This window comes from Balaenoptera ricei, chromosome 3, assembly GCF_028023285.1.
Source record: "Balaenoptera ricei isolate mBalRic1 chromosome 3, mBalRic1.hap2, whole genome shotgun sequence".
NCBI classification, from domain to species: domain Eukaryota; kingdom Metazoa; phylum Chordata; class Mammalia; order Artiodactyla; family Balaenopteridae; genus Balaenoptera; species Balaenoptera ricei.
Window position 1 is genome coordinate 180,560,130 of NC_082641.1, and position 23,941 is coordinate 180,584,070.

The window sequence follows — 23,941 nt, forward strand, 5'->3', positions numbered from 1 at the left end:
GAACTGGCCTGCGGGGGGCGGGGGGGCCCATGGGAGGAGAGGCCTCCGCCTGAGGGTCCACAGCTGGACCAGGGGTCCGCGGGCTGCCTTGGGCCCACAGGCAGGCTCTGTTTAGCCCCAACTGTTGGTCCTCACAGTCTTTTACATTTTGAAGTAATTCATTGCAAGTGTTCACGGGTTGGCTGCGCTCACAGGAAAACACGAATTTCAAGCTTTTCTCAAATAACTGAGCCGGTCCGTCTGAGCAGGCCCCACCCCCATGGGGCAGCAGGGGTCAGAGTTGTGCAGTATTGCCCCCGGGGCGCAGCTGGGGCCCAAGACGCCCTCCACATCACACGTTTCCAGAATGCTCTCTGCCTGGCCGGCCCCTGACTTTCCGGGTCAGCCTGTCCTTGGGAATCCTTCCCACTCAGCTTGGGGCCCCCCGACCAGCTCCAGGAAGCCTTCCTGTACCCCTCACGGATGGCTCGGACCCCTCGTTGAGGATCCTGCAGCTGCCTTGCTTCCTCGTCTCGGTCCTGACCCCTTGGCCCGTGACTGGCTCCAGAAAGGGGGACGCATCTCTCAGCTCTTTAGCACCTGTGCCTGGCCCAGGGAGACGGTCAGTGCGTTTGTGGACAGATGGACGGAATGAATGAACAAACGACGCTCACCCCATCATGGACGAGAGCCTTCCAGGTGTGTTCCAGCTTCTTGATGAACCTGCAGAGAAGAAAACGCCCAGGACGTCAGCCAAACCTTCAGGTCCAAGGGTTCTCTTCTGGGCAAGCCCGTCCCAGGGGACACTGGTAGTGTCTAGGGACGTTTGTGGTTGGCATGGGTGGGAGTGTTCCTGGCATCAAGGGGGTACAGGAGCCCTGGTCTAAAGGAACGAGGCCACCTGTTGCATCAGCCAGAGGCCGCCTCCCCTTTCCTGCCCCCTTGACCCCCCCCGCCCCCCGCCTGCTGGCTGCTCCCACCACATGCTCTGGGCACGGCAGTGGAAAGGTCGTGGTGCATAGCCCCCCGTGGGGGACAGAGACCACCCTTCCTCTCTGCCACGGGCCAGACTGAGCCCGGCCCCTCGCTGCTGGAGTGAGTGCCCTGCGCCGTGACCCCCAGCTAGGCCCCGCCCGACACCGGGGCTGGGGAGAATGTTGCCTCCTCCGGGCAGCCTTCCTGGACACCTCTAGGCTGCAGGGGGAAGGAGCCCCTCCTTTGGCACACACCTCTGCCCCGGGGTGAGCGTGTGGCTGCCTGCCCCGTGCTGTCCCGCTCCCCTCGCCCCACCCAGGGCCTCTGCAGAAACCCTGGCTCGCTACTCGGAAAGCTGCCTGCTCCTGCTCCAAACGGGAGGGAGACGCCTGCAGGGGATGGGGTCAGCCCTCAGGTGAGGAAACAGGCTGCAAACGTCAGCAGTCTGATGGGCAAGAGGTGACCGGCAGGCAGAGAAGTCACCCAACGCCAAGTGGAGTTCCCGGCACGGGGTGGGGTGTGGACGGGAAAGGGGGACCGCCACGGCCACAACCTGCCTGTCATGGCTGGACTGTGTGTGATGCATGTGTGTAACTCCTTCGATAAAAAACTAACAAGTAGGGGTTTCCCTGGTGGCGCAGTGGTTGAGAATCTGCCTGCCAATGCAAGGGACACGGGTTCGAGCCCTGGCCTGGGAGGATCCCACATGCTGCGGAGCAACTAGGCCCGTGAGCCACAACTACTGAGCCTGCGCGTCTGGAGCCTGTGCTCCGCAACAAGAGAGGCCGCGATAGTGAGAGGCCTGCGCACCACGATGAAGAGTGGCCCCCGCTTGCCATAACTAGAGAAAGCTCTCACACAGAAACGAAGACCTAACACAGGCATAAAGAAATAAATTAATTAAATAAATAAATTCTTTAAAAAAAAAAAAAAACTAACAAGAGACGCTCACTGCTGTAAGTGTGCAAAGCACAAAGCATGGGTAACGGAGCTGCCTGTCACCCAAGGGCGTCTGTTCCTTCAGCTACACCACACTCGTGTCCACACTCGAGACCACACGGCACGTGGCACCGGCTGTGAGCATTTATTTCTGGAAGTGTAGGAACCTTCCAGAGATGTTGCGCTTCCCAGCCACAGGGTGTTTCCGTCTTGCTCTGTTCAGCCCAGCACTCGGCACACGGCAGGGCCCAGAGTCAGTCAGCTGGCGACACCTCACCCACCACCCAGCCCTGCACTGGCCCTGACCTGGCCCTGACCGGGCTCTCACTGGGGAGTGGGGAGACAGGGCGGGGGCAGGCACCCACCCGTAGGACCGCAGGCTGGAGGGGGCGCGGGCTCCCACCTGGAGGACCGCAGGATAGGGGGCGGGCACCCACCTGTAGGACTGCAGGATGTCGATGATACCAATGTGTAGCAGAAGCCGCTCCCCGCGGCCATTCACAGCGGGGATCCCGCCCATCCTGGGGAAAGGGGTCGAGAGTATCAGCACCTGCAGAGCTGGCCCAGGGGCGGGCCCGCCTGTCAGGGGCACAGGCTGGAGGTGGCCTGGAGCCCCGAGCCTGCGGCCCTGGGCCTGGTCTGGGACTTGCGGGGACAGAGGTGGAGGGAGACGCAAGCAGGACTGATGGGGCCTGGGGCTTGAGGATCCACACGCTCCCTGTAGGTGGCAGCCTGGCTGGACCCTCAGAGGGTGTCCAGGCACCTGGGAACCCCATCCTGGTGAGGGGTCGAGCAGCTCTCCCGGCCAGCTCACCAAGTCAAAGCTGGAGGCCACAAGGTACAGAGGAGTCCCGGCCACGAGACCCGTATGTGTGCACACCCACCCACACGTGCACACGCGGAACTTGCACACACGCGCAGGCACACGCACACATGCCCGCACGTGCACGCGCAGGCTCCCGGGCAGGACCAGGCTTCCAGGTGCAGCCTGGGGAGTTAATGGCCTCACGCAGCCCCAGGCCGAGCCTGCCCAGCGCACTTAGTGAGGTCGGACGATGCAGCAGCCGTCCTGCAGTCACTAGGGCCCCAGAGGCTCTGCCAGCCACACTCCACACCCGAGCTCACCTGCACACCCTGCCATCTCGCCTGGTCTGGCACCAACCCTACGAACGCCAGACGGCTGAGCTCCGGGCCAGCTCGTGTCCCCCCAGCCTCAGCCCGGTCAGGGCCCTTCAGCTGGCGGCCCAGTGTGGTGGCCAGGCCGGGGTCAAGCCTCGGCCCGTCCCCCAGCCGGCTGTTGCACCCTGACGGCTACCCCCAACTCTGAGCCTCCTTTTCCCAACTGAAGACAGGGGGATGCCACCCTCCTCCTCCAGGGCCCCCTACGCCCCAAGGACTGAACAGCGTCCGGAAGTGGAGGGTGCCGCCGGTTCCCGGCATGGTCAGTGCCTGGTGATGAGGGGACAATCGTGACACCTGTCCACAGCAGCGGTTTCCATCTGGGGCGGCTCTGTCCCCAGGGGACAGTGATGCTGTCTGGGGACATGTGTGGTTGTCACGACTGGAGGGCAGGGACGCTGCCCCACCCACCACAGTGCCCAGGACGCCTCAGAGAAAGTGACCCGACCCTGAACGTGAGAAGCACAGTGTGGGCGGTAGGGCTACCCCGTATGTCTGTGACCGCGCCCAAGCCCCCAGGGCAGGACCAGGTCGGCCGGGTGGGTGGGGTCGGGGGACGCACTCCTCTCTGGACCCGGTCACCCCTCACTGCCGCCTGGCATCGCCAGGGAAGGACCGTTCTCAGCCCTGCCCCTGGTGCACCCCGGGTTTGGTATCTTGCTATGAAAGGGTCCCTCATCCACAGCTGTTTCCACCTTCTCCGGGGCTGTCTTTCAACACCTTTCCAGCTTTGCTGCCTACGGTGGCGCTTTAACCCACCCAGGGGTCCAGCGGGAGGGAAGGGGATCTGTGCTTCCCACAGGGATGGCCAATGACCTCCGTCTACTGACTGACTGATCTGGACGCCCTGGTCAGAACACCTGGCCGCAGCTGTGTGTCCGCCGTCCACCCCTCGGGGCGCGGGGGGCTGGGGGATGGGTGGGCGCTGCTGTCCGGTTGACAAACCAGGACCAGGCCAGACCCTGGACTCGGTCGTATCCCTCTCACCTTCCTCACGACTCCCCCCGCCCGCTTCTCGCCTGGCAAGGGGGCCGGGGCAGAGACGAGAGCGGGAAGCCCCCGAGCCCCGCCACCTACGTGTCGTCCGTCTCGATGGCCTCCCCGCGCGCGGCCCCGCCCTGGATGGACTCCATGGCCGTGGAGTAGAGCGCCTTCTGGCCCAGCGGCCGCTTCTCATCAGCGGTGCTCTGGGCGCCCTCGGCCTGCCGCTCACGCTCCTGCTGGTCGATGTTGTGCACGCCCAGGAGCAGGCTGTAGTCCATGATCTTGAAGCTCTCCAGCACCTGCGGGGCCGGCGGTCAGGGGGAGGCGCCAGCTGCCCCCCGACCCCCACACCCTGCCCCACCTGCGTCTGTGTCCACTCAGTCCCCACAGCCAGGTGGGAGGCCCCGTCCGCATCCCACTGGGGACCCCAGCGTTGGGCCTGGGGCACAGCTTCTGACTCGAGGCCAGGCTGCCCTCGCCCTGGTTCAGGAGCCCGGTTCGCTGGCCGCCACTCCTGCTCCAGGCCCCGAGGTGCAGCCCAGGACGTGGACACCCGGGCCCTGCGGGGGGTGGGCTCTTGGAAGCTGTGGGGCCCTGAGGTGTCTGGTGGATTTCTGGGGAGTCTGTGTCGAGCTTCCAAAGGGGCCTGGGAGCCGGGGTGCAGAGGGGACCCTGGAGGACCCTGCCAGGCCTCCGTATCCTCGCCTCTGAGGCCGAGGGGGGCGCGGTGGACTGCAGCTGCAAGGCCTGCAAAGAGCCCGGCAGGCCTTCTTTTTTCTTAAGAAGCACCTGCCCGTGGAGGAGGGCAGCTCGGAGCCCGCACGGGCCCGATGTGAGGTGAGGGCCCTCCCTGAATACACCAGGCTGCTCCTGGGGCTTTGTTTCGGCAGCAGGAATGCAGCCTGAGGTGCGGCTGGGGCAGGGAGGGAGCGCGTATCTCGGGCTCACACCGCGTCCCCGCTTTACAGGTGGGAAAACCGGGGCTCAGAGATGGAAGCCCCGTAATCACGGCCCCGGCCCAGCCCCTCCTCACCAGGCAGTCGCGCTGCAGCGTCTTGACGAGCGCGGAGAAGGTGTCGGCGTCGAGCATGAGCCCCTCAGGCATGTCCTGGATGAAGTCCAGGTCTTTGTAGGTGGGGATGCTCTTTTCCTTCTCCTTCTTGCTGGCCCGCCGCTTGTACGTGGAGCCCTTGAGGTCGAACTTGAGGTGCATCTTGACCACGCGCGGCAGCACGTTGTTCATCACCACCACGCGGATGTTCTTCCCGCCCGACTGCACACAGTACAGCCCGTAGAACTTGGGCAGCAGCGTCCGTGGGTTCTGGTTGAGGTTCTGGGGGGGAGAGGGTCAGCGGAGATGACGCCGGGAGCTGTGCCCGCACCCTGTGCGGCACCCTGTCTGCCCCACAGATCTCAGGCCAGAGGCCACCTCCTCAGGAAGCCCACCCTGACCACCTCTCCCAGGCTCATCCCTCTCTCCACGCCCCCAGCACCCTGACTGTACAGCCAGCCAGATGAGTTCCCCATCACCCCACCTGGAAGAGCCAGGAGGATCTGTTTCTACAGAGCCAGGCCCAGCGAGAGACAGCCTTTCCATAAAGGGCCCCAGGGCATGCTCCCGAGGTGTCTGGGCCTGGCTTCCCACCAGGTCAGACCCAGGTGTCCCACCTCCCCAGCCCAAACTGGGGGGATGGCAGGCACGGCCTCCAGGCGTGCCCAGGGCAGGGGTCAGCAAACTCCGGCCCGAGGGCCAAATCCAGGCCACTTGTCTTTGTACAGTCGGGAGCTAAGAATGGTTTTACACTGTTAAAAAACTAAAAGAAAAACAGTGTCCTATGACACCTGAAAATTATGTGAAATGCTCACGTCAGTGTCCACAAAAGAAGTTTTACTGGCACTCGGCCATGGCTACTTGCTCTCGCCTTGTCTGTGGCAGCTTTCTCGCTGCAACTGCAGAGCTGAGCCGTGGAGACAGAGGCTGTCACTCACAAAGCTGAAGATGTTTAGTATCTGGCTCCTTATAGAAGTTTGCTGACCCCCTGATCTAGGGGAGCCGGGGGTCTCACCCAAGATCATACACGGCTGGGGTGGGTGGTGCACCCCACAGGGAGAGATGGGTCACCAACTGTGCAGAGCTGCCCGGGGCCTCTGCCCCCGCCCCCATCTGTGTGTGTATCAGGACCCCCGGCTACTGCGGGCCAGGAAGTCTGAGGCTCCTGCTCCCACCCCCGCCCAGCGGCCCAAATGCCAGCTGGCAGCCAGGCCCACCTCCCCAGTGCTTCTCTGAGTCACTGGCTGTTGAGACACGAGGCGCGAAGCCATGATTTCTAGGACCCAGGACTCAGGGCAGTGGGTTGGGGGGTGATGGCCAACAGGGCCCAGATGGCTGTTCCTGCTCGCCACGTGAGGGGGTCCTGCGGGTGAGGCTCAGTGACCCAGGACGGCATGTTGAGGCCTGCCTGGAGGGGATGGTGCCCAGAGTGGGTGGTGCCGGTGGTGTGTGTGTGGGGGGGGTGGGAGGTGCCGGTGTGGTGGGGGGACGAGTGCCCAAGGCTCCTCGGGCAGAGGGAGGAGGAGGGTGTGAGGTCGGGGGCACTGGGGCTGGAAGGGCACGGCGCTCCCACCATGTAGTAGCCGGGCAGCAGCTTCTGCAGGAACTCGGCCTCCTTGTGCATCACCGTCTTGATGATGAATTCATCGTCGCTGGTGACGTAGAACAGGGAGCCGCTGGCACCGGGGTTGCACAGCTCGATGAGCGGCTCATTGCACAGCGAGTACTGAAAAGGGGGGCAGCGAGTGGGCGGGGTGCTCACCAACCCCCACCGCCCGCGGGCCCAGGGGCTGGCGGGCAACCCCGAAACTGGTCACCGTCAGCTCCATTTTACAGACAAGGCCACTGAGGCTTGGAGAGGGGGACGGTCTCGCCCAAGGCCACACAGCAAGGATTTGAGCCCGGGCTAAGCCTGCAGCCTCAGTGCTGACCCACTAGAGTGTGTTCCCTCTCCGGTGAGGGACAGACACCGGGCCGTACGGGGAGCCGACACACGTGGCCACGACTCGCCTCCCAGCCTCCCTGCAGCCACGATGGTCAGCTCTGGCCTGTGAGCCGTAAGCACAGGCTGCCGTGTGGGACTTGGGAGAGGCTTTCTAAACGGGTGGCAGGAGCTGGCGCACCTCCTGTCTGCACCCCTCTCTCCTTCCCACCTGGAACCCTGCAGCCGCACTGGACCATGTGGTGACCTTGGGGGTGGAAGCCGGGCACCGGGAACGGCAAAAACAGCAGCTGCGTGCCTGGTGAGCAGCCCCACCTGGCCCCCGGACACCCGGCCCCTCCCACCTCTCTTCCCCACCTCCTAGTCCCTGACACCCACGTTCCACCTCCGCGATCACTGCCCAACGTCCCCGCGCACCCCCTCCACACCATTAGATAGTAAGTTCTAGGGAGACAGGAATATCTATGTGATTTTGTTCACATAACAAGGGGATCCCCAGCACATACTTCAGTGCCTGGCACAGAGTAGATGCTCAATCGTTAAGCAAATGAATGAAAAGCAAGGCCTGCAGGCCTTTTCAGCTGAGTCAATGAAGTACTTTTTGGGGTTGAGGCTGTCTGGGTCAGGTTTTCTGTTTCTTGCACCCCCCAAATCCTAATTAAGTACCGCTGGTATACAAAGCATGGAGGACGGGCCCCCTTTCCTATCCACAGAGAAAAGCAGGGAGACCGACACAGGACCCCACTGCCCTCGGCCCAGCTCCTGGATCCAACTATGCCTGACGCCACAGCTGCCCCTGGATGTCCAGGCCCCCGAGCCAAAGGCTACCCTGCGTCCACAAGCACTAGGTGCGGGGGTGCTCACAAGCTGAAGCCCACTTCCAGGGCTTCTCAGAGCCCACGGACAGCCAGCCCTGGATCCCACCCACCATCACCCCTTCCGGGCACAGAGCAGGACTGCACTGCCTGGCTTCTCCGGGGTGGGGTGAGGCTGTCTGACGAGCACTGGCCAGTAAACTGTGAGCACAAGTGGTGCGTCATCCCCAGGCTGGAAGATTTAAATGCTGCTGTGAGCCTTCCAGAACTCTCCCTCTGCCACGGAGACCAGACGTCTGGGGTGGGAGCTGCTTCGTCAGCCTGGCTGTGCCAGTGATGAGCACGGCCCCCAGCCAACCCAGGGCAGACACAGAGTGTGAGCAAGAAACACACCACTGTCATTTTAGGCCACACGGATGCAGGGGTCTGTTTCTTACCCAGCATAATCTGCTGCGTGCTGACTGATGCATGCTGTTCCCAGAGCTCCTGTTTCTCACGTATTACTGACTCTCAGGAGCACCAGCGGAGGCAGACTCAGGCCCAAGGGAGGAGAAGGGCCTTCCTCGGTCCCTTGACCAAAAGCCAACTGCCACTTTCTCAGTACTACCTGACACCCAAGCGTATTTCCATGTACCCCCTGGTCTGCTGGTGCCTGACTTCAGCCTTGAGAGGTGGGAGCCGGCAGTTTTATTGCCCCCATTCACTGTGATGGAGGCAGAAGCCAGCTCACACGGCAGTCAGCACAGTCAGGATATGCTAACAAGCAGCCCCCAGACAGCACTTACACTGTGTCTGCTGTGGGTCAGCTGGGGCTGTGTTCTTCGCTGTCACTCAAGGGCCCAGGCGGGGGCCACCCCGAGTGAGGCACTAACACTTCAGGCATCTCTCCTGGAACAGTGGGGGGACAGTTAGTCCTCCCGCCAGGGATTCTGAAGCCCAGTCTTGGCACTGGGGACACAGCAGTAAACAAAACAGGCTGAATCCTTGGCTCTTGGAGCTGACTTTCTTTTTTTTTAATTTATTTTATTTTTAGTTTTGGCTGTGTTGGGTCTTCTGCTGTGCGCGGGCTTTCTCTAGTTGTGGTGAGCGGGGGCTACTCTTCATTGTGGTGCACGGGCTTCTCATCGCGGTGGCTTCTCTTGTTGCGGAGCAGGGGCTCTAGGCTCGCGGGCTCAGTAGTTGTGGCGCGTGGGCTTCAGTACTTGTGGCTCACGGGCTCTAGAGCGCAGGCTCAGTAGTTGTGGCTCACGGGCCTAGTTGCTCTGCGGCATGTGGGATCTTCCTGGCCCAGGGCTCTAACCCGTGTCCCCTGCATTGGCTGGCAGGTTCTTAACCACTGTGCCACCAGGGAAGCCCTGGAGCTGACATTCTTGTTGAAGCCAGACAGATAAATAAAGTAAAACACAGTGTGTCAGATGGTGACAAAGGGCACAGAGAAACATCCCGCGGTTGAAAGGCAGACGTGCTGGAGGCAGCTACGGTGGCTGGGGGGCCAGGAAGGGTGTCTCCCCTGAGGAGCCAACATCGAGCAAAAGAACGTGACCGAGCCCGTGCAAAGGCCCTGAACGCGTGCAGCTGGTGGAGGACAGCACAGGGAGGAGGCCGGGGTGGGGGGCGGGTGGCAATGGGGATGGTGCAGCGGAGTTCGGTTGGGAAGGGAACCAAGGAGGCCGACCTTTATTCCAAGTGCGGGGACAGCTAGGGAGTGACATGGTGTGATCTGTGTCTTAAGAGGCGCCTCTGGACTTTGGGGGTGTGAGCCTGACGGGGTGCCCAGGTGGGCGGGGCGGGGGCTAGCCAGGGGCATCAGTGGAGGGTGAGGAGTGGCCAGATTCCGATGCATCCGACAGCAGGGTTGGCAGGACCCCAGCAGGGCTGGCCGTGGGAGCAAGAGCAGCTCAGGGAAGGCTCGTATGGGGGCGAAGGGCGTGCAGCTGCGGCCACAGCCATTGTCCATCCCCGCTCCGCCCGCAGCCACTAGCCACAAACATCCACAGCACAGAGGCCCCGCCCAGGTGCCCCGTCCTCCTCGCACTCTGCCAGGCATGGGCCCGCAGCCACCGCCGGGCACCTCTGAGCACAGACTGCAGCAAAGCACCCTGCAGGAGAGCAGGGACGTCGAGTGGAAAACCCAGCAGAAGGGACGTGTCCAGCTCTGTACAGGATAAATCTACAGGCGGAGAAAGTTCTGGAACCAGATGGCTGACAGCAGCTGCCCTGGGGAGCAGCTTGGTCGGGGCCTTGGGTCTTGGGCCTCACTGGGCACCGCTGCCGAGGGGCAGGCGGGCGACAAGTAAGGGCTCCTGAGCCAGGTAACCCACTGTCAGGACGGGGTCATGGGCAGACAACCCCCGATTCAGGAAACAGCCCGCCCCCCCCGACCATGCCCTGCTGTCCTGAGCTGAGATTAAATGACATTTAACCCCAGGAGAGCGCAGGGGTCTCACAAGGGGTGAGAGTGACTCTGCACAAGAAAACTCGGGCCTGGTGCCTGTAGCTGGGGCTGGGGCGGCAGCCAGGGGCCGAGGCCGTGACCGTGGAGGAGAGGGGAACCCCGGGGGAGGCAGAGCTGGCGAGGGAGGCTGGGGACAGTCCGGGCGCCCGGTCCATCCCTGCCCCGCCGCATGGGCTTCACTCCCGCAGCTCGGAGCGACCCAGCCCGCAGGCTGAGGGGCTCCGCTTGCCCTCCACACGGCACCCATTTCCTTGCCGCATTTCCCGGCTCGCTCCCTGACGGCCAACCCCAGCAGGCTCCCCGAGGCCCTGTCTGCAGCACCCCCCCACCCACCTTGGGCCCAGGATGGACACGCCTGGGAAGGTCTGAACCTTCCAGCGAGTTTCTAGCCCACCAGGGCCCCATGGCCCAGAACACCCGGGCCATCTCCGCCCTCCTGCTGCCATTCCAGGCTCACGCTCCCTCCGTGGCCTATGTTGGAGGCCGCAGGGCTGCTGCCTGCCTGTCCCTGGCGGTGTTGGTGGGAGTGGAGGTTAGGGAGAAACGAGAACACTCCCCTTCTGGGAGAATGAAGTTGAAGGTCGCCAAGGTGGGGCCAGGTGACCTCAGACGTCTGAGGTCCCTGAACTTTGCTTATCAAGTTCGAGATCAGGCCCCAGCCGTCTCCCTGGCCCGCCTCTGTGGACGTGGCAGTTCCACTGTCCACTCCCTGCTAATGGACACCAAGGCCACTTCTCCCCGACTGTGAACAAGGCCGTAGGTTTCCCCTCCTGGTAACATGATAACACAGAGTCCGGGTAACCGGCGTCCTTTCTGCTGTAGAACCACCAGGCTGCACACGAAATGCTCCTCCTCACGCCACGGGGCTCACAGACGAGGGAAGCTCTTCCCAGGGCTGGGATGGGAGAGGCCACGTGGGACCTGGTGACTTCTGGGCACTGACCGGGCAGAGCTGGAGAGCCTCAGGTCACGTGTGTCCCCGGCCAGAGCAAACGCTGGGCCTCCAGAAGGACGTGGCCCCGGCTGAGGGCACAGCTTTCCCACAGATTAAGACCCGAACGGGAGCAGTCGGAACACAGTCAAGGCCCCCCAAACCCGAGGATCGGGTCTCCCCGGGGATGGCAGGTGCTGGGAGGTCAGACGTGGGCGTCTGCGCAGACGCCGAGGCCTCCACGTGCAAAGTCACAACGTGTGACCAGGTGGGCCCGGAACAGACCAGCCGGACCTTCTGAAGTGGAGACTCTGGCTGATGACCCAGACGCTGCTACCGTGAAGCCCCATCTGGACGAGTCCTGACCATGGATGCGAGGTCAGAGGATCTGGCCTAGGTTTTGGTTTTTCTAACTTGAGAGACTAAAACCACACCGGAGCCGAGAGGACAGAGTCCAGGCTGGTGGCCAGGAGCACGAGCATGGCCGGTGACGGGACAGTCCCTCCAGGATGAGCGCGCGGCAAACTGTAATGTCTGGAAGGAACAGACGGCCCGGCCAACAGCCAGCGAGGACCGAGTCCGGCCCACCTCGACTACAAACTGAGCAGGGAGCCCGGCGACGCTGCACCCGCGTTCCTGCCCCACAGAGACCAAGAGGCAACAAACGGGGTGATCCGAGCCAGCGAGCCTGGGCTGGAGCCGGGGGCGGGGGACGCAGCAGCAGCCGAGGACACACTCACCAAGTAGTCATCCGGCCGGATCCCAAAGAGCTCCCGGAAGTAGCGGAAGGCGACGGGCGCGTAGGTCTTGAACCTGAAGTCCTGGAAGTGATGGGCGGGGGTGAGGTTGCTGCCTTCACTGCAGAGGAAGCAGGGGGGGAGGTCTGTGAGGGACGGCGGCTCGTGTGCTCTCCCCTCACCCACTGACGGCCCGCCCGCCCGCCTGCCCAGGCCCAGGCTCGGCCCCAAGGTCCCTAAAGAGCCAATCCAAAAAGCAACACGGGGCTCCCGATGGGACAAAGGGCCGTGGCCAGCCTCGGGCTGTCCCCCAACAACTACCCTCCCTTCATCAGCAACAGAGCCCACAGCATTGGGTGTACACATGGCTGCCCAGAATAAGACCACTGCCAGCCTCTCCCACAGCCAGGTGTGGTCAGGGGGCTGTGCTCAGCCAGTCCCCTGTGAGTGGAGGAGCAATGATGTGGGTCCTTTCCTGGTCATGCCCTTAAAGGGCAGGGGCATGTGCTCTCCTTCTCCTTCCTGCTGTTGGAATGCAGGTGTGATGGCAGGAGCCTAGGCAGCCCCCAGGGGCCACTGGTAAGTAAAGCAGCATATTGAAGATGCTGGAGAAACCAGAAGGAACCCGGGCCCCCCAACATCATGGAGCCACCTGACCAGCCCTAGACTGACTATCAGTGTGTGTGAGTGTCGCGCACACGCGCACACACACACACACAGGCACACAGGCACACACGCACACATTTGAGAAACAACGAACTTCTGTCTTTCCCTATTTTTAAAAGTCACCATTATATTGCGTCCCTGTGATTCAGCAGCAGACTAACATCCTGACACAGGGTTGGACCTCAAAGCCAGGAGACCCCAGGAGGGGTCAGTGCTATTTTTGGCAGAGAAAGGAGCTGAGAGAACGGGAAGACTATTTCCTATCACTGCTGTCTGCGAGCAGGGCAAGCTGCTGAAAGCACGGGAGCTGCTGAAGGCACGGGAGCTGCCCCCGCGGACCAGGCCAGGTACCTGGGGAAGAAAATGCTCTCCACCACGTAGAAGTCCTGCATGAGCACGTCGCGCTCCGGCTTGGAGCTCAGGTTGCCCACGGTGTAGCCAATGCCCAGCTGGATGGCCCCCTTCAGGGTGGAGGACGTGGTCTGCGGAGAAACCCAGCCACATCAAGACCCCCGGGGCCAGTCCCTGGCCCACCCAGGGTGAGAGGCAAGCTGGGAGGCCCCCTTGGGATGGGGGGGCAGCATCTGGCCTGCCGCTCAGCCTGCACAACCACACAGCAAGGAAGTGGCCTGGCTGAGACACCAACACCACCTGGCGCGGCCCCAAGGCCTGTTTTCTCTCCAGCTTCTAGAAGGTTCCCACGTCTCAAAACTGCCCCAACGCAGCAGGGGTCTTTGGGGGATTTTGCCAGAGTTTCCTTTGGGGGGAGGGCACAAAACACAGCGGTGCCCAGGCTGCACTTCCGAGACCAGGGTTCCATCTGTCCACCTTCGAGGGGCTCTGCCTCTCTATTCCTTGGTCCCCACCCTGGTCGGGGGTGGAGGTAACAGCGTCAGCCCTCCCGGGGCCACCCTCATGCCCGCCCACACTGGAGAAGCACCAGCTGCCTGTCCGTCTGTCAGCACCGCCGTTCATGTTACTGTCACTGTGAGCCCTAAGCAACGCGCCCACCACTGAAGAAAGACACCTCGGCCCCCAAGTCACTGACTCTGGTCCCCAGCACCCCCACTGCAGGAGCAAGCCCTTCCCCAGCACCCGCCTCTCCTCCTGAAGCCCCCCGCGGGCCACTCCCTCAAGATGCTACTGACTGAACACAGTTCTCCAGAGGAGATACGCAGACGGTCAACAAGCACAGGAGAAGGTGCTGAGCGCCACCAGCCACCAGGAAGATGCAAATCTGGACACAGTGAGACCCGCTTCCCACGTGCTGGGAGGGACAGAACCAGATGGACAGACAACAAGCACCATGGAGGACCAGAGAGTGGAACCCTTGTGCTGGGCTGCTGAGAATGGAAAAAAGGGCAGCCGCTGTGGACAGGGTCTGGCAGCTCCTCCAGTGGGTTACACATGGCTCTCATGGGACTCCGCGGCTCCACTCCTAGGTGTGCAGCCCAGAGGGAGAAGCGCCGTCCACGCGAAAACCTGTACGCAAACCTTCACAGCAGCACTACTCACAACAGCCAAAAAGTGCAAACAACCCAAGTGTCCATCGACAGATGGTGGATACACAGAATGGTTCCCTCCACACACGGGAACATCACTCGGCCATGAAGAGGGGTGAAGCCCTGACACTCGCTACCACGTGGACGGACCCTCAGACCACGATGCTCAGTGAGAGAAGCCAGACACAGAAGGACACACAGTGTGTGATTCCATTGATGGGAAACGTCCAGAACAGGCTGATCCACAGACGCAGGAGAGGGTTCCTGGTTGTCAGGGGCTGGGGAGGGGGTGGAGGAGGCTAATGGGTATGGGGTTTCTCTTGGAGGTTAAGAGAAATGTTTTAAAGTTGACCGTGGCGATGGCTGTACAGCTCTGAATACTCTAGAAACCACCTAACTGAACACTTCAGAAGAGTGACTCATAGGCTGCACGCACTGGCTCCCAGCAAAGCTGGTATTTTAGGAGGCGCAGCAAGGCGGGGGGAGGGGGGGACCAGAGGCAGCGGGGCCCAGGGTTGCCTCTCACATCCCCGGCCTGACCCCTCCTCTCCTCAGCCCCACTTTCAGAGGGAAGGGAGGGAGCTGTGATTTCCTCTTGCCCAAGGTCACGCCCAAGGCCACAGGTGACTCAAGGAGCCTGGCAGGTGGTGCAGCCTCAGAGCACCTGCCGGCAACCGAGAGCAACTGTCTCCAGCCACCTATGGCCGCGGCCCACACCCGACCTTCAGGGCCCTGTGCACCCACGAGGACCCCTCGTCCCACCCCCGCCGGCGGAGGGCGGAGCAGGAACCTTCTTGTAGGTGGTTTCGCCGGATGCGTCCACACCCCGATGACCCAGCTTCTTCCCGTGGCCAGGGCCTGGCTGTCCAGTCATCAACGGGGCCTGGAAAAGAGGAAGCAGGAAGCGTTCAAAACTGGCAACGAGGCACTGCTGCAGGGGCCAGAATGCTCCGGAAATCCTGCCGAGAAAGGGGCTTCGTCGCCGTGCCCAGCTGGAACTCAGGGCGGGGGCCGCTGGGGGTGGGCTGCAGGGCACTTGGGCTCCACGCCCGGGGGGGCCACCCCCAGACTAGGACCGCCGGCTCCTCTAGACAGCAGGAAGGTCGGCAGCCCCGGCCCTCTGCAGGCGGGGAGAGAAGAGCCCCAATTTCAGGGCCTCCCCCCGCCTGGCACTGCTGACTTGGGGCTGGTCACTCTGTGAAGGGGGTGTCCTGGGCGCTGTGGGGTGTGGAGCAGCATCCCCGGTCCCCCCCACTCGCTGCCAGGAGTCCCCCAGTTGTGACAACCACAGACGCCCCCAGACATGGCCAGGTGAGACCCTCTGGGCTGGAATGACTGCAAACAGCATCTCCTCCCTGAGGGAAGAAGTCCCGCTGGCCTGGCTCCTGCCAGCTCCAGGGGACACATGTGGCATCCCAGCAAAGTCGTGTGGAAGCCGCTGGCCCCCGTGTGTGACATCACAGAGGGAGGATGGTGGATGGGGCAGTGGGGCCTGGAGGGACACAGATGCCAGCTCAGGGCCCGGGGCTCCACGGGTCACGGACATTTAAGAAGCACCTGCCGCCACTTGAAGGGCTCAGACCAGCCTGTTCTGCACACTGGCCACCAGGGGGCGGGCTCCGCTCAGGGAACGTTGGTTGCCAGCCCTGCTCCGCACCCCTCGCTGGCTCCCCACTGCCTGCGGCCTGGACGCCCTCCGGGCCCCCAGCAGGTGGACAAAGCTCGCCTAAGAAGGACCTGAGTGCCCAGCGGCATCCTGGGAGAGGAGCCTGGCTGGAAGGGAAGGCGGACACCCAGGTGGGGCGGGGCTCCTGTGCACCTGAGCTGCCTCTAACCCGCTGACCGTGGCTCCTTGGACAACAGGGCTCACAGATGCCCCCCGCAGGCGGCCTCCAGGAGTGACCGGAAACTGACCAGGGGCTGGGCGCCCGGGGCTCACGCGAGCGGACAGGACTGGAGGGACCCGGACAGGCGTGTGGGGTTGTGGGGGCGCCGTCCTGGAGGCGCGGCTGGCGGGAGGTGGCACCACCCTCTCCAGGCCCCTTCCGCCTCCCCGCTCCCTGGACAGCCCAGGGTAGGGTCCTCGGGGCCCTCCCCACCCGCCCCACCCCTCCCTGAAACTCAAGACGCTAGCGGGACAGACAGGTTTTCACTGTCTGATGACAGTTGCTTATTTGCTTGGCCAGCATCTGGGGCCCAGAGAGGTGCAGGGAGATGCCCGAGGCCACAGAGCAGGACGCGGGCTGGGCCGGGCACTTCCGGTCCACCTTCGCGAGGCAGGCCAGGGTGGGGCCCATGGGACACTCACCTCCACCGGGGTCATCTTTTTCGGGGCTGAACCTGAGGGAGAGAAGGGAGACTTCAGTCTGGATACGGGGGCACCCCCATACATGCACCCTGCACCCCTGGGAAGGCCGTGAGGACCCCACATGGGCGACGGGCCTGGGGACGTGATGCAGGCGGGCTGGACGAGGGGCCCCGAGGTGGGAGAAGCTGGGGGAGCGACCACCCCGACGTGGCCTCGCAGACAGGGGTGGGGGGCGGGGACGGGAGAGGAGAAACAGCACGGCCCACAGCCAGGAGGGCCCCAGGTGAGGGCAGGTGGTCGTCGCAGGGACGGGGCAGCAGCGGTCGGCGCTGGGGCCCAGGCTGGAGTGATGGTGCGGCTCCCGAGGCAGCTGGGCCAGCCAAGGACGCTGCCTGGCTCCCACCCACACGGCTCCCAGCTGGGGTCCGGGGGGCCCAGGAGGCTCACGCGGGGAGGCCTCAGGCCAACCACTGACCCCTCTGACCTTGGTGTCCTCACCCAGAAAGCAGGCTTCTGCTGAGGAGTATCTGTTCAGTGAGTGTGATCAGCAGATATCCATCGCCCCAAGGATGTCCACATCCTGATCCCAGAATGGGCTTTAAAGGTGGGGTTAAGGCCCCTGAGACGGGGATGACCCTGGATTCCCCGGGGGGCCCAGCATCATCACAGGGTCCTTATAAGAGGGAGGCGGGAGGGTCAGAGGCAGAGAGAGACGGAAGATGCTGCGCTGCTGGCTGTGAGGATGCAGGAGGGGCCGCGAGCCAGGGATGCGGCGCCTCTAGAAGCTGGAAAAGGCGGGAACCGATGCTCCCCTGGAGCCTCTGGAAGGACCCGCCCTGCCCACGCCTGGATTTAGCCCCGTGAGACCCGAGTTAGAATCCTGACCTCCAGGACTGTGAGAGAACCAGTCTGTGTGGTTTTAGGTCAAGTTTGTGGTGATTTGTCACAGCTGCAACAGGAAACTCAGACACCGGTATCTACCAGGTGTCAGCTTGGAGAGGGGAGGCAAGTGGTGACCAGGACAGTCCCAGCCCCCGCCCTCAAGGGCTCACAGCCCAGGGGGAGCAGAGAAGGGCCTGGACAGTGCAGCGAGTGCCAACAGGATGACCTGGGATGACAGGTGGGGGGTCAGATCAGCAAGGGAGGACTTGGTCTTTTACCCCAGGGAGGTGGGAGTCCTGCAGGGCCAGGGATGGGAAACACACCGGACCTGACTCAGGTGCTCACAGGTGCCCTCTGGTGGCCGTGGGAGGACAGACAGGGTGAGGACAGAGCCGGGGACCAGTGGGGAGGGGACCGCGCTGGTCCAGGTGGGAGATGATGGGGTGGACCAGGGTGGCTGCCGTGGAGGGGTGAGTGAGAAGTGGGCGGATTCTGGTTAGCTCTGAAGTCAGGAGAGACAGGCTGTGCGCACTGGGGGCGGAGTGAAGAAAAGTGAGGAGTCGGGAATGACTCAGGATCTTGGAGCAACTCACAGAAGGAGAGAGCTGCCTCGGCCAAGATGGGGGACCAGGCAGGAGCAGGTTTGGGGGGTGGTCGGGTGCAGGGTGGCCATGCTGAGTGCGAGACCCCCGTGAACCCTCTGCGTGAAGATGTCAAGGGGCAGCTGGACCCTGAGTCAGGAGCTCGGGGAGGCCCAGGCTGGAGACAGGGCTGTAGGCAGCTGTCCGGGGGTAGAGGGGGTTCGAGCCCCAAGAGTGGACAAGGCCGTCGGGGGAGGTAGGGGTGGGGGAGGAGAGACGCCCACGGTGGGGTGGGGGGAGCAAGGGCAGCCGGGGAGCAGCGGGCCCAGGTCAGGGGTCAGGGGTCAGAACACCCACTCTATCCACCCGGTTCGGGCCAGGGCTGGGGGGTGAGGACTGACAGCGAACGGGCATTCGGCTTCCTCTGGGAGGATGAGAATGTTCTGGAATCAGTGGTAACGGCTGCACAACACTGTGCAAGAAACACTGAATTGTACACTTGATAGGGAATCTTATGCTATCTGTGAATTATCTCTCAATAAAGAACATAAACCCAAGACGACACGGCCGTGGTGCAGCCAGGCTGGGCAGGGTGGGGACGCCCCTGAGCGCCCATCTCTGTGCGCGACCCCCAGAAGACAGGAAACTGAGGCCAGGTGGGCAGCCAGCTGGGCGCTTCGTGGCAGCAGGGCCCACAGAAGGGACCCCCACCCCCAGAGGACAAAGCCCACAGGCCCTGGAAGGCGCATACCACCACCAGAACGGGAAACGCCAGCCACGTGTGGGTCACACCAGCCATGCCCGCCGGCAACACGTGGGCCTCCCAGCCCGGGCTCCCCGGCCACAGGGACGAACCTGGGCTCAGCCCCTCCTGAGGCCCGGGGGGTGGCGGAAGGTGCTGGAAAGCCGACATAATATTTTCGTTGGCTGTCCAACAGCAGAACAATGCATGGTTTTGTGTCTGGGGTGTGGGGGAAGGAAGAGGGAACAAGGCAGGAAGCGGCAGTGGACCGCGCAGAACATTCCAGACTTCGTCTGGGGGCCCCAGGCAGCCCCTTCTCGGCCCACCTGGGGCACCTGAGCCCACAGCCCAACCCCTGTGCCCACCCGAGTCCTCTGCAGCTCCCGGCCCCTCATCCCGGGGTCCAGCTGGTCCAACACGGTGGTCTCGATTCCCCCCCCCAAGCCCCAGCCCACCACCGAGGCCTCTGCAGTCTCAGGCCTGTGGGAGCGGCCTGGCCAACACCAGCATGGGACGCAAAGTCCCAGCCGGGTCCGCCCTGCCTGGGGACACTTGAGGGACTGACCTCAGGGTCTCCCCGCTTTGTGCCTGGATCTCACCCCCAGGCCCCCCTGCTTCTCCTGCCCAACTCACACGCTGGCTGGTGAAGGGGGAGACCCACCCCACCCGGAATACCCCCAGGCGTGAGGCCAGGAGGGGCAGCAGGCAGGCTCCACGCTGGCCCAGGTCACAGGGCAGGGGTGGCAGGGACAGAGCGAGGGGAGGACAGGGAATGGATGGCACACCGGGGACAGCGCCGCGCCCTCTGCCCGGACACTCGCCGACGTCCCCTCGGAGGGGCCTCCTCATGGCCTCCCCGGGTCCCGCCATCCACACGCCCTCACTCACTCTCTGCAATTCCCTTTTGGAACCTTGTCTGTCCGTCGCCCCTGTGACCAGGTGGCCCTGTTGCCAGGGGCCACGCGGTTCCTGCACCCACTTCCACCAGCCGGGCCGGGGGCGGCAGGGACCACGCCAAGATGTCGAACTCCTCCCAGCCCAAGATGTGACCAATTATCTTTTGAATGAGCCACCCCGTTTTCAAGGAAATTAAGTTTTAAAAATAGCCAGGGGGAGGGGGAGAGTGTGAGGCGCTGCAGGGCTGAGACCTGGGGGAATCTGGGGGCACAGCTGTGCCTCGGGCCGGGCTCCCAGCAGACACCTCTGAAGCCCGCTGACGAGGGACCCACCCCCTCCTTGGCACACACAGGACCGCTTCTCTACATTTGATGTGGAAAATGAGGCAGAGAAAGCTCCCCAAGGACCGGGGGAGGGGCCTTAACATCTGTCCTTCAGCAAAACCACTAGGTTTTTTCTACCTTGACGTCTACCCAGAATCCACCACTGTCCCCGGCTCCTCTCAGCCCCCATCCTCTCCCACCTGGACCAGCTCAGTCCCCTCCCCTCTGGTCTCCAGCTCCCACCCTCCCTCCAGTCTGCCGTCCCTGCAGCAGCCACCAGGGGGCACCTGTGAGCACTTGAATCAGGCCCCGCCCCTCCTCTGCCCACAGCCTCCAGGGCTCCCACCTCCCTGGGGGTAAAAGCCCAAGTCCTCCCTATGGCCCACAGAGACCTGCACAACCTGCCCCGTCCCCTCCCTGCCCTCCCCCTCACTCACTCTGCTCCAGACACACAGGCCTCCTCGCTGTTCCTCCAACATGCCAGGCCTGGTCCTGCCCCAGGGCCTTTGCACGGGCTGTTCCCACCACCTGAAATAACCTTCCCAAGACCCCTGCAGGATTTGCTCCCTTGCTTCATCCAAGACCTGGCTCAGACATCACCCCCTCAGAAAAGCCGTCCCCCGACCACCTTGCCCCAAACTGCCCCTCTGGGGCCACTCTCCCCACCTCTAGGCTTTCTCTCTTCCCACCACTTGGCACCACCTGGTGCTTGTGTGTTGTATCTTCCCCCAACTACAGGGGACCAGATCTGCTTTGTCTCCTGCCAACAGGCACCTGCAGAGCTCTCTGAGTGCTAAGGGGGAGAGGCCCCGCCAGAAAGAGGCGGCAGGGGGCATGAGGCCTGTGGGGTCACTGCAGGGGCTGTGCCCCGAGCAGTGCCCGCCTGGTGCCCAGGAGAGGGCTGGCTCCCCGACTCAGCAAACAAGAAAGCACAAGGCCTTCGGGCCTGCAACCCCGAGAAAGCAGGAAGCGGTGCCAGGGCCAGCGCTCACTCACTTCCCCTATTAGCTGGAAAGGTCTAGCCACAGAAGCAGAGTCCTGCAGGGAGGCCGCGGGGAAGCCAGGCATCCCATGGGCATGGCAGGAAGCTGGGGCCCCCGGTGAGGCCGGGCTGCCCACAAGCCACACCGGGAAATCTGCTTGTAACCCATGAGGACAGTCGGCTCTGTGGCCAGCAGCCGTGTGACTCACTCTGAGCTACAGAATTCGACGGAAGGGACCGTGTGACGTGAGGAAGGCGGGCAGCTTCTGGTTCCACCCTCGGGGTCCCTGCTGGGGCCCTGGGGGAGACCCCCTGGCGGGGAGGGGCAGGCAGTCCCCTCCCCCGAGGCCTGTGAGCACAGGAGCCTCCTAGACTTCGTGCCGCCCGCCAAACCCGACCCAGATGGCAGAAGCGCAGGCAAGCGTGTGCAGTTTGCAGCCACGCAGCTCCGAGGTGGCTGTTACACAGCAGTAGCTGACTGACGCAGGTACCACACCTCCACACCGAGAGCACTTCCGAGAGGAATATAAGGATCCAGTTCCAGGGACTCCTTTGGGAGAGGGATAAAGGAGAGAGCACTTTACCTCCTCTGCCCAACTTGCATTCCTCACGCTCACAAAAGCATTAAACGTGCCACACGACAGATCACTCATCCTTAAAAAGGCATGAAGCACTGATACTCGCTGCAACGTGGATGGACCCTGAGAACACGATGCTCAGCGAGAGAAGCCAGACACAGAAGGACCCACAGTGGGTGTGATTCCACTGATGGGAAACATCCAGGACAGGCAGATCCACAGAGACAGAGAGTGGGTTCCTGGCTGTCAGGGGCTCGGGGGAGGGGATGGGGACTGACTGCTCATGGGGACTGGTTTCTTTTTGGGGGGGATGGAACGTTCTGGAATTAGATTTTGGTGGTGGTGGCACAACAAAGCAAACATAATAAAGACGACTGAATTGTGTATTTTAAAAGGGTGAATTTTATGGTATGTGAAGTCTATCTCAAAAAAAATTTTTTTTTTAAGGAATGAATCCCTTTAGTTGCAAAAACACCACCCAGTGATGTGCGGCACCAGAGCCTCCTCCAGACCCTGCTCCTCTGGCAGTGATGTTGCAAAGCAAGAGGATGCAGGCCTCAGTCTCCCCACCTCTGAAACGGGGTCGTGCAACCAGATGGAGGTGTCTGAGCTCAGGAAGGACAGCCAACCCTCCAGGCCGCCGCTCCCCCAACCTCCTGTGCGGAAGGACCGGCTTTTCCTTCTATTTCCAACCCATCCTGGGGCCAGACATCCATAAAACACAGTAAGAATCAGCTACTGGAGAAGTGAAGCGAAGACACGCAAGATCAAGCCCGAGGTTTTGCTCCTGATTCCACGCGCACACAACTGCAGTCAAACCAGACAGAAGTCACTGCCCCCACCTCCTGCTCTCACCTCGTGGAGGACCCACCGTCGTGTCAGCTGTGACACTCTGCGCAGCCCGGCCTCGGCCTCTCCTCTCCCCTCTGCGGACAGTGTGGGGGGCTCCGGGCACCCCCAAAGCCCACTCGCTGACCCAGCCCGCCCCCCAGCACTGCAGACACGAGGGCCGGGTCGCTCTCTGTGGAGCCGTCCTGGGTGCTGTGGGATGTGGAGCTGCATCCGTGCCCCCCCACTGGACGCCAGGGGCCGCCCAGTCGTGACGACCACAGGGGACAGGGTCCCAGGGGACAGGGTCGCCCAGGTGAGACCGTCTGCCCTAGTCCCTGTGGCTGAAAGCCCTCGGACGAGACGTTTACCACGGCAGTGACGGCCAGCATCACGCCCTCCCGCTGTGCTGGGCGCTGTGCGGGCCCTGTCCCGCAGACCGCCCGCCCCGCCCCGCCACTCGTCCCTAACGCCACACTGACCGGGTGACATGGGGACTGGCCTCCCCAGTCTGCGTGGGGACCTGAGGCGACGGTCCCCATGGGAAAGCAACAGGCAGAGGTGAGAACCCAGGCGCCCCTGACTCCACAACCCCGTGCTCGGCGAGTTTATCCCTCGGTTACACCATCAGAAACCCCCTACCTGGGCTCTCTTTCTGGACGTACAGCGTTGATGTGAGTTGAGTCAACTTTCAAAATCACAATGTTTTGGAGATAAACCTGGGTTTCTTGAAAAGCGAGCAGATCTACATAGACAAGGCCAACATCCTCACTTGCCTGGATCCACGTTCTTGACCTTCGTGGTCTGTTCCCCCCACGGTGCCCAGAGGACGCCGCCGAGTACCTGAGCCAGACCCCATCTGATTTAATGACCACATTTCACTACCACCATTTTACAGAAGGGGACGCACGGGTTTGGAGAAATTTAGGAAGTTACTCCAGGTCAAAGGTGAAAAAGCTTACGATCACATCTCAGAATCCAGAAAAGTGTCCCATAAAATTCAACATGAAAGTCATGTCCAAAAAACTACAAAGAAACTACAGGAAAGGGGGAAAAAAAAAAAAAAGCAGGGGTGGGTCATGAGGCAGGAACCACCTTTACTTAAAAATAAGTAGGGTGGGCTTCCCTGGTGGCACAGTGGTTAAGAATCCGCCTGCTGGGCTTCCCTGATGGCGCAGTGGTTAAGAATCCACCTGCCAACGCAGGGGACACGGGTTCGAGCCCTGGTCCGGGAAGATCCCACATGCTGCGGAGCAACTAAGCCCGTGCACCACAGCTACTGAGCCTGCACTCTAGAGCCCGAGAACCACAACTACTGAGCCCACGCACCACAACTACTGAAGCCCGTGCGCCTAGAGCCCATGCTCTGCAACAAGAAAAGCCACCGCAATGAGAAGCCCACACACCACAACGAAGAGTAGCCCCCGCTTGCCACAACTAGAGAAAGCCCACGCGCAGCAACAAAGACCCAACACAGCCAAAAATAAATAAATAAAATAAATAAATTTATTAAAAAAAATAATAAATAAGTAGGGGAATTCCCTGGCAGTCCGGTGGTTAGGACTCTGCGCTTCCACTGCAGGGGGCACGGGGTCAATCCCTGGTCGGGGAACTAAGATCCCACATGCCGAGCAGTGTGGCCAAAACAAAAACAAAAACAAAACA

General features: G+C 62.3%; 1 protein-coding gene across 5 annotated transcripts in view; it reads right to left on the minus strand.

Moving 5' to 3' along the window:
• PIP5K1C (phosphatidylinositol-4-phosphate 5-kinase type 1 gamma) overlaps window positions 1–23,941 on the minus strand; it is a 59,676-nt gene that overhangs the window by 15,613 nt on the left and 20,122 nt on the right. For all 5 annotated transcript variants that reach the window (XM_059918833.1, XM_059918837.1, XM_059918834.1 and 2 more), the window contains exons 2-10: window positions 16,464–16,495; window positions 14,946–15,038; window positions 13,005–13,135; window positions 11,991–12,108; window positions 6,681–6,833; window positions 5,090–5,389; window positions 4,150–4,355; window positions 2,331–2,414; window positions 654–702 (exon numbers count right to left, since the gene is read on the minus strand). In XM_059918833.1, the coding sequence (XP_059774816.1) occupies window positions 654–702; window positions 2,331–2,414; window positions 4,150–4,355; window positions 5,090–5,389; window positions 6,681–6,833; window positions 11,991–12,108; window positions 13,005–13,135; window positions 14,946–15,038; window positions 16,464–16,495 (1,166 nt within the window). The remainder of the gene's footprint in view (window positions 1–653; window positions 703–2,330; window positions 2,415–4,149; window positions 4,356–5,089; window positions 5,390–6,680; window positions 6,834–11,990; window positions 12,109–13,004; window positions 13,136–14,945; window positions 15,039–16,463; window positions 16,496–23,941) is intronic.